Source organism: Besnoitia besnoiti, chromosome X (genome assembly GCF_002563875.1).
Source record: "Besnoitia besnoiti strain Bb-Ger1 chromosome X, whole genome shotgun sequence".
NCBI lineage: Eukaryota > Apicomplexa > Conoidasida > Eucoccidiorida > Sarcocystidae > Besnoitia > Besnoitia besnoiti.
The window spans coordinates 1,636,360-1,652,969 of NC_042365.1; the positions used below are offsets into that span (position 1 = coordinate 1,636,360).

General features: G+C 56.8%; 3 protein-coding genes across 3 annotated transcripts; 1 reads left to right on the top strand and 2 right to left on the bottom strand.

The window, feature by feature from the left end:
• Nucleotides 1-369: 369 nt before the first annotated feature.
• On the bottom strand, nt 370-3,986 carry BESB_017840 (uncharacterized protein; the record flags this gene model as incomplete). Its single annotated transcript, XM_029360499.1, has 8 exons — nt 370-502; nt 954-1,017; nt 1,362-1,405; nt 1,708-1,770; nt 2,134-2,327; nt 2,833-3,218; nt 3,432-3,522; nt 3,879-3,986. The coding sequence occupies 8 exons, from the start codon at nt 3,984-3,986 to the stop codon at nt 370-372; spliced, it is 1,083 nt and encodes a 360-aa protein (XP_029216475.1).
• A 3,696-nt stretch (nt 3,987-7,682) lies between these two features.
• On the top strand, nt 7,683-10,891 carry BESB_017850 (ABC transporter, ATP-binding domain-containing protein; the record flags this gene model as incomplete). Its single annotated transcript, XM_029360500.1, has 6 exons — nt 7,683-8,342; nt 8,788-8,887; nt 9,351-9,855; nt 10,045-10,191; nt 10,634-10,768; nt 10,837-10,891. The coding sequence occupies 6 exons, from the start codon at nt 7,683-7,685 to the stop codon at nt 10,889-10,891; spliced, it is 1,602 nt and encodes a 533-aa protein (XP_029216476.1).
• Nucleotides 10,892-12,457: 1,566 nt separating this feature from the next.
• Nucleotides 12,458-16,206, bottom strand: BESB_017860 (uncharacterized protein; the record flags this gene model as incomplete). The annotated part of the gene is made up of 3 exons (XM_029360501.1): nt 12,458-14,946; nt 15,547-15,703; nt 16,108-16,206. 3 exons carry the CDS (start codon nt 16,204-16,206, stop codon nt 12,458-12,460), a joined length of 2,745 nt encoding a protein of 914 aa, XP_029216477.1.
• Nucleotides 16,207-16,610: the final 404 nt, after the last annotated feature.

Genomic DNA, 16,610 nt, shown 5'->3' on the forward strand with positions numbered 1-16,610 from the left:
TCGCGGGTTCGTCAAGCCTCTGTTCCAGCAGAGACACGAACGCGTAGGACGAAGTGCACTCGGCCTTTGCTGCACTCTCGCGGTGCATCCAGACGCGAGTCTGGCAGCGCATGCAGTCGAAGAGAAACGCAAAGGCGGTGCGACCACATCTCTCCAAGCCGCGCCGACAACCAGTGCTCGATCTTTTTTCCACAGCTCATGCACATTTTTCCCGAGCTTCGCCGCAAGAAGAGCTTGCGAAAGGGCACGCGATCCCACGAAGACCCCAAGGCTAGTCAGGCGGCGACGTAAAACAGCCGCGCTCTCCAGACAGCAGTGCATGCCCCTAACGGGAAAAAATGTTTGCATTTTCTTCACTTCGCCGCTCGTTCATTTCCTGTGGCTGCCGCCAGGCTCGCAGCTTCCACTGTTATCCGAAGAACTCCAGTCAGCCTCCGCGAGAAGAGCCGAAAGAGGCGGCTCGCGATCCAGAGAGTCCTGCGCATCCCGAACGTCGCCGCGCCTGAAGAAAGACGAAAGAGAGGCAGAAAGGATAGCATAAAAAACTAAACAGAAAAAAAAAAGAGCGGACCGCAGAAAAGGCGGTGGCAGAATCCAACAGCGGGGAAGGGACAAGTAATACGCACGTCGGCATGTGCCTTCCAGGCTCATATATATATATATATATACATATATATATATATATACATATATGTATATGTGTATTACATTATAAAAACTATATTTAAAATAATTAACATGTATAATTACATATATCATAAATTATATACACACTAGATGTGAATACATATACATCTCGGTGACAGGCACCAAAAAACCGGTTGCTGCAGGCGTGTATAGAAGTACGGGAAGAGCGAAAAAATAATTTTAGAGAGGTACTCCGGCGTATCACGGCGGAGCCTGTAGGAATGAGAAGAAGCTCCCGCCAAGCCTGAGCTCTTGCCCAAACTTACTGCATGCGCAGTTTCGTCTCAATGTCGTCCTGTAAACTAGTCGCGCAGATGACAGCACGGCACCCTGAGAAAACACGGACTCCGCAACGTATCTGCAATTTCTTTTTTGTCGTTTGTTCGTTTCTGCTGTGAGAAATGGATGTCACGAAAAACAGTATGCTCCACGCATCGCGCTCTGTTCTGCATGGGGAAGATTTCAATAGAAGGATGCAGCGGAGGAGCAGGGAGGAGTCTCCCTGCACACGCGCAAAAAAAGAGAAGAAACTGCGACCTCGATGGCCGCTATTAACGTTTTCTGACGCGCCTACAAATTGCCTAAGGCCACGGCGCGCTGGCGGAGGCACCCACAGCTGCACTCTCTCAAGAAATTTCAAACGTGCTGAAGCGCTGCAAGCGCTCGGGCGCTACCTGCGAACGGACAGGAGACCGCGCCCGGCGTGTCGGAGCGTCGCCTGATTCACACACAGAAACACAAAAAAAGGAGGATGCAAGACAAAACCCAGAGCCTCAGGGGCGGATTACAAGGTAGACAGAAAGAAGAAGAAGGTAGACGAGCACTGCGCAGACACAGAGGAGGGCTTATGTGGAACAAGAAAAAAACAGAGAGTTCTCTGCATCGGCCGATCTCCCCGCCGGAGCTGTCAGCACTGCATCGAGGGGGATTCGCAGGCGAGACCCATAGAGCGGGCCCTCAAGAACGCAGAGAAAAACACCGAAAAAGGCAACAGGGGATGCGTTTCTGCGGTGTACATACAGCTGCGCGAGAATGGCCTCCTTCTCAAAAACGTGGACGCAGGCACGGCCCTCCGAGGCGAATCTGCAGGAAGAAAATGGCAGCACGAAGCAAGCAAACGCGCAGTCTGGATTTCTTTCGTGAGCTGTTTCCTTGTCACGTGCTCCAAGAAGCCAGCGGCACTGAAAGAAGCGAAAACAAATAAGGCAAGAACCCCGAGGGCGCATCACGTCTGATGGCAAAGGAGCTTCGCCGACAGTCAAGCGGAGCTGCGGCCAGGCCGGTCCATATATATACAGACGGATGAAGATGAATGTCGAGAGACGCACGCAAGCGGATGGAGACGTATCCCACTTGAGAGAGCGACAGGGAGAACTAGACGCAGAGAAGAGCCAGGCGACTCCAAGCAAAACCCGCTGGAGAAGGACTAGGCATATGACGCCCTACCGAGTGGAGACAGGCTCTTGGAATGGCTCCTGCGTGATCGGACACTTTGAGAAGACGACTGAAGCTAGGCGAAACTTTTTGCCTTCGACTGCATCTTCCTCTGCGTCCTCTCGCTCGGATTCCTCTCCGCCAGTGCCGCCCAGACACACGTCCTCGTCTTCGTCTGCGCCGGACGAAGCGGCGCCGCGCGCGGGCTGCCGACCACCCTCGCAAATGAGCTGAAAACGTGAACACGCGAGGGGCAAGAAGACCGCGCAGAAGCACTCTTCGCCGCAGGGGCTTTTGCGAACTCACCAAACTCGGGGCAAATACTTTGAGTCAACAACACAGAACAGGAATCCATATATTACGCCTACATAACCGCTGTGGAATAATCTTAATGTAGTAGGATATTAAAATCCAACACTTTTAGCTCTCTTAAGCAGTCCAGTGGGGTGTTGACGAGCTAGAGCCGCCGGCCAACGGCAGTCGTGTGAATCGCCCCAAAGAAGAATAAAAGTGCATCGAGACGTCTAAACATCCAATCCAGTCGGGGGAGCGTGCGCCTCGCATGGAACTATGAACTGAAGGAGGCTCAAAGCGCCACACGCCCGGTGAAATGAAAGTGAGCAGACCTGCCCAGCCGCGCGCCAAGCGGCCTCCCCCACAGGGCTTGATAGCGGCTGCCCTCAACGCGCAGCGACGCGCATCGGCCCGTACCTGCACGAGCTTGTAGCATGGGTCGTCCTCTAGAGTCGCAGCAGGACGTTTTGTGCTCGCCAGAATCCGAGCGACGCTGTCATGCTCCCTCGTTGCCTCTCCCTCCTGTCTCCTTCTCTCTCGCACCAGCCGGCGTCTCCGCCGCTCGCTGGCCGCTGCGCCTGCCTCGGCTTCGTCGTCATCCTCCGGCCCTCGCGGCTCCTCGCGAACCTCTTGCAAAAACGGCGCGAAAATGCGACAGTCGGCATCCCACAGAGTCTCCGCCGTCTGCTCCGCGGAGGCAATCGCGGCGGCCTCTTCTGCGCGCATCCGCTTTCGCGCCTCGCGGTGCTCGCGCGTCTGCCGCTCGCTGGCATCCTGCGCCAGCGGCGGCAAGGCGCGCCCAGCTGCATAGTGTACGTACAGCCGAGAGCAGTGGACGCGTGCAGCGGAGAACGCGTGACGGAAAGTCAGGAAAAAGACACGGGAGTCACCTCAAATCGTGGAGACGAGCGACTGTTGGCGTGCAGGAGCCAGCGAAGGCGGCACACAGGGGAAAACACAAAACGAGAGGCACGGGCAAGTAGCGGCGGCGGGTACCAAGCAATCCGGGAACCTACCGTATGCCGCGAGTCGCCGAACAGTCTTTTGAAGGAGGTCGCGCACGCGGTTCAACTCCGTCTGCAGCTGCAGCCCCACTTCCTCGATCGCCTGAAAAAAATAGAAACCGAAAGACAAAGACGTGCCTGCCGAAAATTGTGAAAATCTGCGCATGCTTCACAGAGAGACAGTGTGTCTGTCTCCGCCATGCATGTTGCTCAAAGAGAGTGGAAGAGAAGGAATGCGCGGGGCAGAAAGAAAAACTAAGCGCACGGCTCACGCCGAGGAGACAGAGTTCGCATCATGCGCGCCATGTACCCGCGGCATGTGTGCGACAAGGAGACTGAACTTCCGAGAGTGAAAAGAGGGCACAGACAGGTTTTAGTCTTCTTCAAGGGAGACTTGCTGTGGATTCTCCTGTTTCAAGGATATCAGCCAGCGCGGTGCTCACGCATGCAGAAGCATACCGCAAGGTCTCGCGAGTCCGCGTTGTGGCCAGGGTCGAGGCTCAGCGTGGCGGATCTCTGCTCATCTACATCGCCCTGGGGGCTAAAGGCCTCTTGTTCGTCGCCCATTTTGGCTAGCTCCGGTTTTCTCTCTCGTCTCCAGTTGGCCGTCGAATCGTCCCGTGACCTGCGGACAGGTCGCCCGCGTATTTCGTGTGCAAAGACTTTCTTTTTGAAAGAGCAGCGAGCCGGCGCGGCACCAAGGCAAAGCAGGAGGCAGAGGAGGTTGACACGGAGACCGCGAGGCAGTGTCTCATAGGCAGGACTGTTTCATCGCCGGCATAGGGAGACAAGCAATCAGCTAGCGCAGAGGTAAGGCGAAGCAGTGGGTGGCGCTTCGGCGCAGATGCCGAAAAGAGAATATCACGGAGCAGAAGAGGAGAGAATGGGCAGCGAACGGGTGACGTTTAAGTCTTTGTGAGAAGCAAAAGTGGAGGTGCGAATGGAGGGAGACGAGCAAGCTTAAGAGCAGCACCACGAGACACGACGGCGAGAGGGAAGCGGAAGACTGGAAAGGCAGAAAAAACTGATCAGAGAGGGAATGCCAAGACCCCCAGAGCTCTCCGTGTCCTCTGAGAAGAAAGCAGAGGCGAGCAAACGCTTTAAAGATTCACTGTCGAGAAAAAAGTGGAAAGTCTTAGGGGAAAATCGCTGTGTTTACACCGGCGGCAACAAGACACACCAGCTATGACGACCCCCTCCAAAAAAAAGAGTGTCTCACGAGTCAATTTCCACCTCGTTTGCGACATACGGGATAGATGTAGTATGAAAAGAAAGTGTGTCTCAAAGGTGGTATCTTTTAGGGTGTTGGTCTATTTTCTGTGCCCGGTGCAGCTCGGCTTTTCCATCTTTGCATGCGAGCGGCGCATGTCGTCACGTCGATTCGCAGGATCGACCTCCCTCGATCGTCGTGTTCGCGAGTTGCTGTGTGACCCTTCCTGATTTCATCCGCGCCTTGTCTTCTCAAAAGAAGTGAAACTCTGGCCACACGGAGGAGTCTGACGCCTATCTGGTGCTGCCTAGCCCTCGTGCGGATGTCCCGTCTTTCTTTAATTTCCTAGGTCATTCCGGACGGCTCACGTGGACGTCGGCCGGTGCACATCTGAACGAGGCGCGATGCCTATTCTCCGGAGTGTGTTTCGACCTCCCTTTGACTGCTACCAAAAGTGAGTAGCCCTGCGTAGAGCGTCACAGCATAGTTTCTCTGGCGATACTAGAGCGCAGGTGGAAATCTGGCGTCTTTGGAGCTTTCTGAGTGTGCGCCGCCACACGAAACAGCCGGTCCCAGTCGCGGTGGTAGTCTGTCTTCCGCCGGGAACGCCGTGAAAGGGCTCGTGGCCGCTGAGGAGGTCGTCGCAAGCATGCGGCGCACCGTTCTCAGCTTTAGTTTCAGTGAAGCGGAGCTCACTTAGTGACAGAGGGAGTTTTGTCTGCATCGCAATGCAGCGGGCATTCTGGCAATGCGCCCGCCGGAACTGCTTGCCAGCACGATGCAGCACGGCAAGCAGCGAGCGAGCCGCTTGCAAATGAAAACCAGTCCTCACTTGTTGCAGTTGATGCTCGCAAAGAGCGAAATGCAAAGCAGGGAGGAGGCACGCTGACGGTGTTCAGGAGGGCATATCGTCCTGTCCCCGTCATTCAAAATAGGCGATTCAGGCCCGCCGGCGCCAGGCTAGAAACGACGCCGAGAGATGCGAGTCTGATATGAAACTACAGGTCTAGTTGACGTAATGGATTCCATCGCTTGCTGCGGCGGACGCCCGCATCCATATGGATAGATACTTTTGCTGTGCACTCGGCTGGAGCTGCCCGTTGACGGTGATGGGAATCAGCATGTTTTCTGCTGTCCGTGGCAGCTCACTTCCGCGTTCGGCGATTTTTACCTCGAACGTAGCGAGGATCCAGACGTTTCACCCCCTGGTGCTAATAAGCTTCGTTCTCTAACTTAGCTACGGTGCCGGTAGTTCAGGGGAAGCAGCAAGAGCAAACTGGCGCTGCCTGGCGTATCGTGCCACCAACCATTGAAACACGGTAGCTGTGCGCGAAGCATTGTGATGTTCAAATCGTGAAGCGGTAAGACCGTTAGAGTGAGCCAATGCTACTTGCTGCTTAAGCGAAAACGGGAACGACTCGCTCACACTGCGTACAGGGTGGTCAACCCTCCGCAGAAGGCGCGTTGCCTCTCCGCAAAACGTAGGAAGCCGCCACTCGTGCTCTGAACATGACACGCCCAAGACGAGTTGTGTTGCGGCCTTCAAAATCTCGCCACTCCGTGAAACTTTCGGACAATCTCATTTTTGCAGCCATCGAGACGGCGAGTGAGCAGCCGAAACGCGTCGGAGTGGAGGCTTGGAGCTGTCTCAGCAAATAGATTTGATGGCGTTAACCAAAACGTCGTCACACCACCTGGGTTTTTCGGCTTTCCCAGCGGAAACCGCTATGGTGCCAGTTTGTCTTTCCAGCTTCCAAGAGCCTCTCGATGTGCAAGTCTCTTGTGCCACCAACGGCCCCCAGAATCCGGCTGCTTAGGAAAGGGTTTGCATCAAGTCGCTAGCAGCAACAGGTTCGCTTCAATCCATCTGCATTGGTAGGTTCTGCCTCAGAATGGAGCGTGAGAAGGGCGACGCGGCTTGTCGCGGGAAACCGCAGACGGCCATTTGACTTACGAGGCGCGCGACTCGTGACACGCGAGAGAGAAGTGAGCCGCCTGTTTGGCGCCTCCGCGTCTCGCGCTGGTGGTTCTGCTTCGGCGAGCAGTAAGAACGGATATGTGTCAAAGCAGGTACAGATGATTCGTCTGTAGGCGCCGCTGTATTCATGGCACTGTGGAGAGAAAGGTCTGTAACGGTTCGGGACGACGTCGCTCCTTCCGTCGGTTTCTGTCCCATATTGTCCCTGCTACGTTTGAGGGATTTCCTTTTGCTGTTGAAAACAACAGAGGAGAAGGCGGTTGTAGCCGACGGCACACTAGCGCATACCACGACGAGTTTTTGTATCCGTCGCGTTTTTCGCGGGCATGAGATGCTGAAACCGCTGTCCCACGTTTGTGTACGTGGCACCGCCCCTGCGGAACCCCCTATTTTGAAATGACTTTTCCTTTTCTTCCAAACTTCGCACTCACCTGGAGCCTACAGAAGCTCCTCACGCTCAGAGGTCCAACTGCAGCATGGCCGCCGCCGCGTTGTTGAACGCCGAATAGCCGCGCCGTGGTTCTTCGGCGCTACGTTGGGTGTGCAGAGCTGTGTCTCGGCGCTTTAGGTGAGCGGGTATCCATTACTTCTCTCAGGCTTTTGACTGGTGTTCGCCATTTCACTTCCCAGTTTTGTTCCGAAGAAAACAACGCAGCGGACTGCTCACGATGCAGAACCTCGACTGTTCATACACCAGAACCGCCGCTTGAATCTTCGAACCGAGTTCGCAGCACAGCGTGCTTGCCATTTCAGTCTTGTTTGTGACTCGCGACCGAGTAGAGTTGCTTGTCTTTGTCGGCCGTTTCCTCCCGCTCGAGTCAGTTGTTGTCTGTGCTGCGTACGGCGCGTAGCGCGCACACGGCGTCCTTTGTTCTTGCGGGAATTCCACCTCTGTCTCGTTTTTCTCCTGTTGTCGTGCGAGTGGTCGTCCCATGACTAACACCCGACTGTCTCTTTTTCCAATATTCCGCGGCGTGGTGGATAAATATCGTTTTACCGTTTGTTTGCCTTTGTTTGCACGTTCTCGGATTTCCCTTTTTTCTTTCTGCGGGCTATCTTCTTCCTTTCCTCGAGAATGCCACGGTTGACAACCCTTCCCACCCAGGATTCGAGTCACTGCAACGGTGAAGCTGGGGCTGCTCGTCCCGCGGGTTCTGCTTCCGCTGGGCGCTCGGAACTCCATCGCGAGTCTTCCTCGCCACCGACGAATGGCGCTGCTACAGACGACGCGCTGACCGCCTCGCCCATCGCCCGCGAGCCCGCACCGTCGCCCGACTCGTCAGTTCCCATGCCCTCTCAACCTCAGGCATCAGCGCCTCTCCCTCAGAACGCCTCAGAAATGTCTGGAAACACATCTGCCGCGGCCGTGCGGGTAGATCGCCCGGTTATCCAGTGCAAACGTCTGCGCTATTCCTACCACAACCCCGCGAGGCACCGCCCGCTGAGTCAGACCGCGCTCCAGCCGGTTCCCGAGCACTTGCCTCCCCCCACAGGCAGCAGCTTGAGCACCGAGTTTCTCGACTCGATGGCGTCGGCGGCCTCGGCAGTGGACAGCGGAAGAACGGGGACTCCGACGGCGGGGGAGGCAATCGACGCAGAGGGGGAGCGAGACGCGCAGAGAGAGTGGCAACTCTTCGACGTCTCTCTCGAGATTCCAGAGGGCGCCCGAGTCGTCGTCATTGGAAGCAATGGGGCTGGAAAAAGCACGCTTCTCAACATTCTCGGCGGAAAAATGGTAGGCACTCAGTACAGGCACACGCATACATATACGTACTGCATACATATGCAGCGAAGGCCGCTCAAACATTCACTTCGAAACGGGACGCACAGCGCGAGACTACCGGGCAGAGGAGAGATCCACGGCGTGCTAAAGCGAAACAGGCAGCATTCCGATTCTTTTTTGTCGCTTGCTCCAGTGTATAGCCGTGTGCGGCTGTCCGCGCGTTCGACGCTCACTAGAAGCCGCCCAGGTGGATCTGCAGGCGCCGTCAGTTTCCTCGCTTGCTCGTGCTTCGGCGCGCATACAGCGTGGCCGGCCACAGAGGTGTCTGTCCCTCCGCACCGAAGCTGTCTAATCGTCATTCAGCCTCGTGGGTCCCCCCATTGGAGGCGAAGATCCTCAGTGTGCTCCACGAGTTTTGTGTCTGCGCGGCCTCCTCGTTTTGTCTTGTTGGCGTCAGCTCATTCCCGAGGGCATGGCCTTCGTTCTCGAGCGCCCCGCCTTCCATGATGTGACGCTCGGGCGCGACGTCGCCTGCCTGAGTGAATGGTGGAAGGGAGGTGAGGAGAGAGACACGCAATCGTCGCAGCCTGCAGCGTCGAGCGACAAAAGGCTACCTGAGAGCAACGGGCGTGTTCGAGAACTTCGTGCACAGCGCAAAGAAGGAGATTCGCCAGAGCTTCTAAGCGAGCCACGCACATACGGCGGAGTGGTCGCCGTTTTTCAGAGGCGGAGATGCGTTCTGTGCACATCCTTGTTAGTTAGAAGCTGCTACGTGATATGTGCATCAGCGCATGGATATGTATGTATTTACGTATGCATGCACACATGTATGTCTATGTATGTATGTATGTGTACATGCATATATATATTTATATGTATGGGTATTTGCCTCTCATCCGCGCATTTCTGGAATTCAGAGGGTTGAGGCACGAGGGTCTCTGCTGTGTCGTGTCTTCAAGAACTACACGTGCTGCGTGCCTTCCGGCCCTTTCGTCCGCTGCTGTCGGGTGGTCATTTCAGATTTTTCGCTGGACGTGCCGCTGTACGACCTCGTGGGGCCTGTGGTGGAGGCGCACATTGGCGAGCAGCTGGAGAAGAAGGGCAACGCATGTAGTGCGCCACACTCCGCCTCGGCGCCGGCTGCAGGAGAGCCACCAGCCGCTGCGGCGCCGCCAGGGTCCTGGGTATGGCTGTTCCACGGCGAGGGCCTGTTCGCCCCGCTTCCCTGCTGTGCGGCGGCCCCCGCGCAGGCCGGCGCGTCTCTGCGGACCGACTGCGCGAACTACGTGGCGGGGCCTGGCGCGGATGCCGCCGCAGGAGAAGAGGAAACTGAGTGCATCGTGAGCCGCGTGCGGCGGCTGGTGACGCTTCTGGGCGTCGACATGCGCTGGCGCATTGCGCGCATCAGCGATGGCGAGCGGCGTCGCTGTCAGCTCCTCGCCGCGCTCTGCGAACCGAGGAAGGTTTACATCCTTGACGAAGCGACGAGCGACCTCGATCTCGTTTCCCGAGAAGGGCTGCTCAGGTACAGACCACAGGAGTAACGCGGCGCGCGGGGGGAGGGGAGGGGGGGGCTGCACACCCGCGTGCCTTTTTAGACCTCCGCTTCTTCGTCTGGGCTCTTTGCCTGTGGATTTGAATGCCATGATATGTTGCGCGCCGTTTTTGCATTGGGGCAAGTCGGGTTTTCGTTTCGCTTCCGTTCGACTCGCAGGCTTCTGCTGCACGAGTCCACACACCGCGGCGCGACTGTCCTCTACTCCACGCACATCTTCGACGGCTTAGACACCTGGGCAACGCATCTGCTCTACATCCAGAAAGGCCGAGTGAAGCTCTACAAGCCTCTCTCGGAGATCTCCGCGTAAGCGAGCATGCGCCTGGAGGCATCCACCATCTACACGCTTCACTGCGTGAGATGGAGGCTGCACTTTGTATGTAGCCCTTGAAGCCTGTGCGAGGGTCCTGGGAGGGTCGCGTCTCGAGTGTGTGGCTGGAGGCGCTGACCAATGCGGGGCGAGCCTTTTAAAAAAATGAAAAATGCTACTCTGTGATGTCGGGGTGGTGCGCGTGAAGGCTTGAAATCCCGGTCCGACATGTGGGCGCATAGAGTGACACAAATAGCTTGTCCGCGCCTCACTGCTCATACGCATGTGTATATTCATACATATATGTGTGTGTTTTTTTGTGCAAATCTGTGTGCACGCTGCGTGTTTGGTTTCCGCGACGCGCGCCTGATGTCTGTGCTTTACTCTGCATGTGGTTCCTACGTCTGCCATTTCCTGCGTTGTTTCGTCTGTCGACAGGATCGGCGAGCTGCGCGCGTCGGGCCATAGTGCGCCTCTGTACGCCCTCGTCCGCCGCTGGCTGTTTGGCGAGTGGCAGCATCACCCTCAGCTGGCGGCTCTGGAACGTAAGTTGCGAGGCAGTCGAGCAGCTCGGTCTTCTCGCTCAGTGTCTCCGCATCTGCATTTTTCGCGTTTTTTGCTGTGCCTTGTCGGCTGCTCAGACCGCCTGCGCGCGCCACGGCGACTCAGCTGTGGCGCGCAAATCTGCAGGCGTGAGTTGCTCTCAGAACCGACTGATCGTTCATTCTGCGGCACGGATTCCCACATGTTTTCTCTTTTTTTGCAGGTCTTTGATCGCGAGGCGCACGCGGCTGCGCAAGCCCACGCGCGCAACGAGCCTCACGTGGAGCTGCCGGTCCGCAAGCACAACTCGCTTCGCACATAAAACAACGCCAAAACCTGTGCGGAGGTACTCGCTAGATATATTTCTCATGAAGGTGCTGCATGCAGATGGAGGGGTAGATATACGCGTGCATATATTTATATATATATATATATATATATATATATATATGTGCGATGCGTATGGTACACGGCGCGTGCATGGGTGGCGGTCTTCGCGTCGTTAGGGTGGCGTCAGGAGGGCGAAGAGGACGAGCGGAAAATCGAAGTAGAGCAGAAGTTTTCAGGTGCCTGTTTTGTCTTATGGGAAGCGTAGGACAGCCAAGGCTAACGTATTTGAATAGGTGTGCTCGCCTTGTTTCTCTTCTTTTGAAGCGAAGCAGATTCTTTTCTACTGTGGGAAGATAGTTGGAGTGGGGGGACAGGCATCTCATGTTGTCCTGCCTTTGAAGCGAGAGGAGGACATTTGTGCCCAGGAAGCCCGACGGAACCAACTGTTTTTTAGCAAAACAACAAGATCAATCGCAGCGTGACCTGCCACAGCGTCCCTATTCGGACAGGAGGTTCTTTCTTTTTTTTTAGCTAAAACGAGGCAACGCGCTGCTACAGGTTACGCGTTTGTCAGCCTCAATTTCGGAAAGTTCTGTCTCTTTGCGGGAAAGCCCATACAGAGCCACATCTCCTCTAGTTTTTTCTGCACTAGCACTTTATATGCTTCTCTATAGGGTAGGCCTCCCTCTTCGCACGCTCGCGCTTAAAATGTTGGAGTTCAATAGCCTACTACATTAAGATTAATCCACATCGGGTTTAGGGCTAAGCGTAATACATAGATTCCTGTTCACTCATCTCAACAGCGAGAGAAAACTACTGCTCAGATGCTAGTCTGATCAGCAGCATCGTACTTTGAGCGAAAGCTGCACACATATACATATGCATGCAGAGAGTGGCTGCATAGGACCGCGGAAGAGTCACGGCATGCAGAGAGATCAGGCAACTTTGGAGTGTTTTCTCAGGGTCAACACGAAGGCCCGCGTTGCCTGCGCCAGAACACGAAGATCATAGCTAGGCAGTCCTCGTCGAGCGTGAGGCGCTTGACCGAAGAGGCTTTTCGTGGCAGCCTCCGGGCTGCTGATCAGAAGGCAGTCTGGCGAACGAACAGAAGCAGCGAGTATCTTCTTCACTCGGCGAACAGCGCCTAGATTTAGCGGCGCTGTCGAAAAAAAATGAATGTATACACAAAACGTTTGGCTGTAGATGGCTGGCAAACGGCCGAGCGCATTGCAGGAGGCTGTACCCGAAGAAAGGCGAATAGTCACGGATACGGAGAGGCACGGAATACACAGATATCTGCGTAGATTTTTCTCGTCGAGTACGCATGTCACATATGCGTAAATGTAGGAGTCTTGGTCGCGCGATATATGCGCGGGTGTTCCCCCTTCCCTAAAGAAACTCGATTCTGAAAATCGCTCTCTTCGCGCAAACGCGGAGCGTCCCTACATCGAGAATCACCCCCCATGGCGGGGACTCAGTGACAGCCGCTTCTACACGTGTGCGGGTTTCTCCTTTCCCGGGCGCTGCCGACTCGGTTTCTCTGCTTTGGTGGCGCGCGACCTGCGGAGATTTCGCTGGATTCGCGCGATGCGGATTTTCTGCACTTTCTGTCCCTCGCGCAACGCACCACCTCTGCACATCGAATGCAAGCGCCGCGTTGCCAGGAGCGAAACTGACGCTTCCATCTACGGAGAGCGAGAAGACCTTCCCGGTTCTTCTCTTTGGCTGGCGCACTCTGCATCCGCCCCCTTCCGCACGCGCAACGTCCTCCATCGCAAGTTCGTCCTGCCTTGTTCTATCTCCGCCTCCCTCGCGCCGCGCCACACTGCCATTTCTCGCCTCTCTCGCCTGTTGGTGGAAGCGCGCCTGCTGATTCATTTCCCCGCCGCTCTCTCTCCTGTCTGTGGAAGCACCTCCGCTCGCCTCTGACAGTTCGGGTGCTGCACCTGCATCGCTGTCACCAGCCGCCTCTGAGAAAATTGCGAATGTCTGCGATGCGCGGAAGGGGTAATCTCCGTCGCTGTCGAGTTCGTCAGGGGTGTATACACTGTCTCCCAGCGGCGTGTGGAGAGAGGGCCGCGATACAGCCAACTGTGTGTCGCAAAGCCACTTTGCGAAGCTGTTTGGCGGCTTTCTATCGCACGCGTCATCAGATTGAGCTCGCATCGACAGAAGCCCCGCGGCGCCGCGAGGAGAGGATCCCGCAGCATCTGCATCCGCCCCTCTCTCGTTGCCTTGCTGTGGCGTGGTGCGACTTAGTCTGTTCAAGAGGCGACGCGACAAAGAAAAGATCCACGACGCGCCGTCGCCGAGAGTCGAGCACATCGGGGTCTGGTCGCGCTCAAAGCAGTACGAGGGCGGGATGTCTCCGAGGAAAACGACGCACTTCCACGCGAGCTTGCGAGTATCCAGCCAAGTCCGAAGGTCCACACTGGCCTTCAGCTGGACTTGCAGAAAGCGAGAAAGCCGCGCGAGACGTTGGTCTGTCAAACTGAAAAACGAGCTGAACCACAGGCGCCGCGAGCCGAAGAGTCCGCTTCCTTCGCACCGTGGAAGGAGGCAAGCAGGAAGCGCGACGCTGCGAGAAAGACGACTGCGTGAGGAGGGCACTGCGGAGGCGAGCGGAGGAGGAGGCGGGCGGCGCGCAGGTAAGAGACGCGCAGCGCTCGTTTGCCATGGGGAAAGCAAAAGAGAAGGAACGTGGCAGATGGACTTCGCGAGGTCAAGCCCAGCAGAGAGAAGCAGAAGCCCACTGGGGAGGAGGACCAGTGAAAGAACGGGAGGCAGAAAAGGCGCCGGAGGCAAGGCGAAGAAGGGCGACACAGCAAAACGCGAAGGTATGGCCTCGGCGACAAGGTTTACCCTTTTGCTAGCTGGGTGCACATCCACGCCGACTGCGGGGGCAATCCAATTTCCTAGGGCATACGCATGTCTCTGGAGAATCGCGAAAAAAAACGAGGAACTCAGCCCCAGGCAAGGCGCTCGCCCTCCGTCCCCCGAATCGAAAGAGGCGTGTGGCTCACCCTGCCGATCCCCCGCTGGAGCTCCTGATGGACAGGGACGCTTGCAGCGGGGGCGCGAAGCAGCTCCTGCATCTTCCTGTGCGTCCTCTGCTACTCCCGAAGGCTCAGAGTCCTCGACGCCCGCCCGCCGCGGATGTCTGTCTCTCTCGCTGTCTTGCCATGACCCTGTCTGCCCCGGGGCCTTGTCAGCTCGCCTCTCCGCGCTCCTCCCCCGCAGTACATCCTCGTCACTTCTTCCCTCTGAGTCTCCTCCTTTCGCTTCTGCGTCTCCAGCGAACAGGTTGCGTCGCTGCCCTCCCTCGTCGGGTGCCGCGATTCCACGAGGAACGGCGCTTTTCTGTCCTTCTCCGGGAAAAAGAAAATCGATCTTTCGGCGGCGGAGTGGCGGTTTGAGTCGCGGCCGAGGGATCGAGTCGAAGACTCGCCCCAGAAATCTGCACACGAGACTGGAGCCGCGCAAAAGAGACACGCCACGGTGCGGGGGGGCGGCAGTATCTGCGCCGTGCGTACAGGGCGCGAGAAGAGAGGGAAAGACGAAGCGTCTGCGCAGTTGAAGCAGAATAGAGGAGGGGGGCACAGAGACAGACACTCGAGGCAGCACGAGGTGCAGCAGTGGAAGACTCAGCGAGAGAGTAGACAGTTGAAGGCCGCCGCGCAAAGAGAAGTCGCCGCCGCAGCCGGGCAGCGAAACTCGAGAGGGGCGCGCAGAGCGCGCGGAAAACTCAGGCGCAGAGGAAGATAAAGACGAAGAGGAAGGAGGAAGGCGGGCGGCAAACACACAGGCTAGGCGCCGATCTGGAACAGGCTGATGCTGCTTTTGCGGGGCTGCACAGGCAGACTGCGAAGGACAGCCTCCTGGGGACAAAGCAGAAGAAGAAAACAAGTGACAAAGACGAGAACGAAAGGTAGGACACGAGCGAGAAGAACGAACACGAGGGAGTGGCGCGTATGCGCGTGTTGAGGAAAGGCAAGAAAAGAACCCCGACGAGCCAGGTGACGGAAGACAAGTCGGCGTTTCTAGCGAGGATGAGAGAGCGGTGGAGTAGACCGCGAAATGAATAAAAAGAAGAAAAAGGGGCGAAAGCGGACGACGCATCTTGCACACGAACGCGCGGGACGCGCTCTACGCCGTCTCTTACTGGTCAAGTGTCTCCGGCATTGGAGCGGAGAGAGAAATCGAGAGAATCTTTCCTCTTCTTCCCCCATAGGCTCGCCTGTCTCCAAGCAAAAACGCTGGCGCTGGATTAAACTCTGTGTGTGTTCAAGCGCCTGCGTAAGAAGAGAAAAAAGAAGGGGGCTAGGTCGTGAACGAGCCGCGAAAAGGAGACAAGGAGACACGCAACCGCGAAAGACCCCGCGGTGGTGTCTCCATCGCCTTCGGCCGCGGCAGAGGGCATCGAGTCGAAAGATCGCGCATCTGAACGCACGAAAAGCGCAGATTCAGGCTGTGTTTACTTAGACCGCAGGCTTGTTTGTCGTGATGTGCATAAGTTCGCTTGCTGTTCAGAGACCGCACGAGCACACAGAGACACAGAGGCCCGCGAACGCGAGATCTGCGCAGACCGTCGAGCTTAGACATTGACGGGCTCCCGCGGCTTGAAGCGGAGCGCAGCTTTGAGAAAAGGACGCAAAGCGGACAGCCAACACAGCCAGGACAGAAAACAGACGTCGCCCCTGCCCGAACCGAATCGCGCGGCAGTGAGCCGAAGCACTGAACTGCCGCAGTGCCACAGAGTACTCTTGCTGTCTACATCGCCCGAAGCACAGCCCTCCCTCTACGTGCCGCTTTGTCTTCTCGGCGCCACGTGAGTGTGGAGGGAACGACGATTCACACGCTGTATGGATCATTTGCTTGTCTGTCTGCGCCTTTCTTCTCGTATGTGGAAACCCTCGTGCTGCAGCAGGGCTCCCAAGGAGGCTCGCTCTTCCGCTGTGCTCACAAACTCCCTTTTATGGCGTTCAAAGAGACGTCTCCTGCAGCGAAGCAAGTTTGCTACAGTCCCAGAATGGGCGCACCTCAGCGTGAGTCGCCACCAGGTTTAGCTGTTCTTCAGGCACCCAGACGACGCACTTCCAGACACGAGTCTTTTTGCTGCTCCATTCACAGGACTGCATTCCTTTGGCCAAGCGAGGTGCTCGTCGCTGGCTAGAAAGCGCCTGTGTCTTTCCCGCTGAGCGAGGGCTGACAGCGACACACGCAGTTTACACGGTTTCCATGATCGTTCCTGCCTTCACGCGTCCGTTTTGCGAAGTGGCACTCCGAAACGGGCGGGCTGTCAGCTGTCGCTTCGCCGTCCTGCTGCGGCTTCGCGTAATATAAACCCTAAACGCGCAGGCGTGCTGGCTGCCGCATCGTGGCTGACCTGATTCGCTGTGCTGTGTACGGAAACGAGGCTCGAACGCCCCTCTCTGCCTCACGAAGGAAGTGTCGTGGTGACTCCCCTTCGTCCGAAGGCCTGGAAGGGAGGGACGCGACGGCAACCACAGAGTGCTCGCGGCGCGGCTGCTGCGCATGCCGT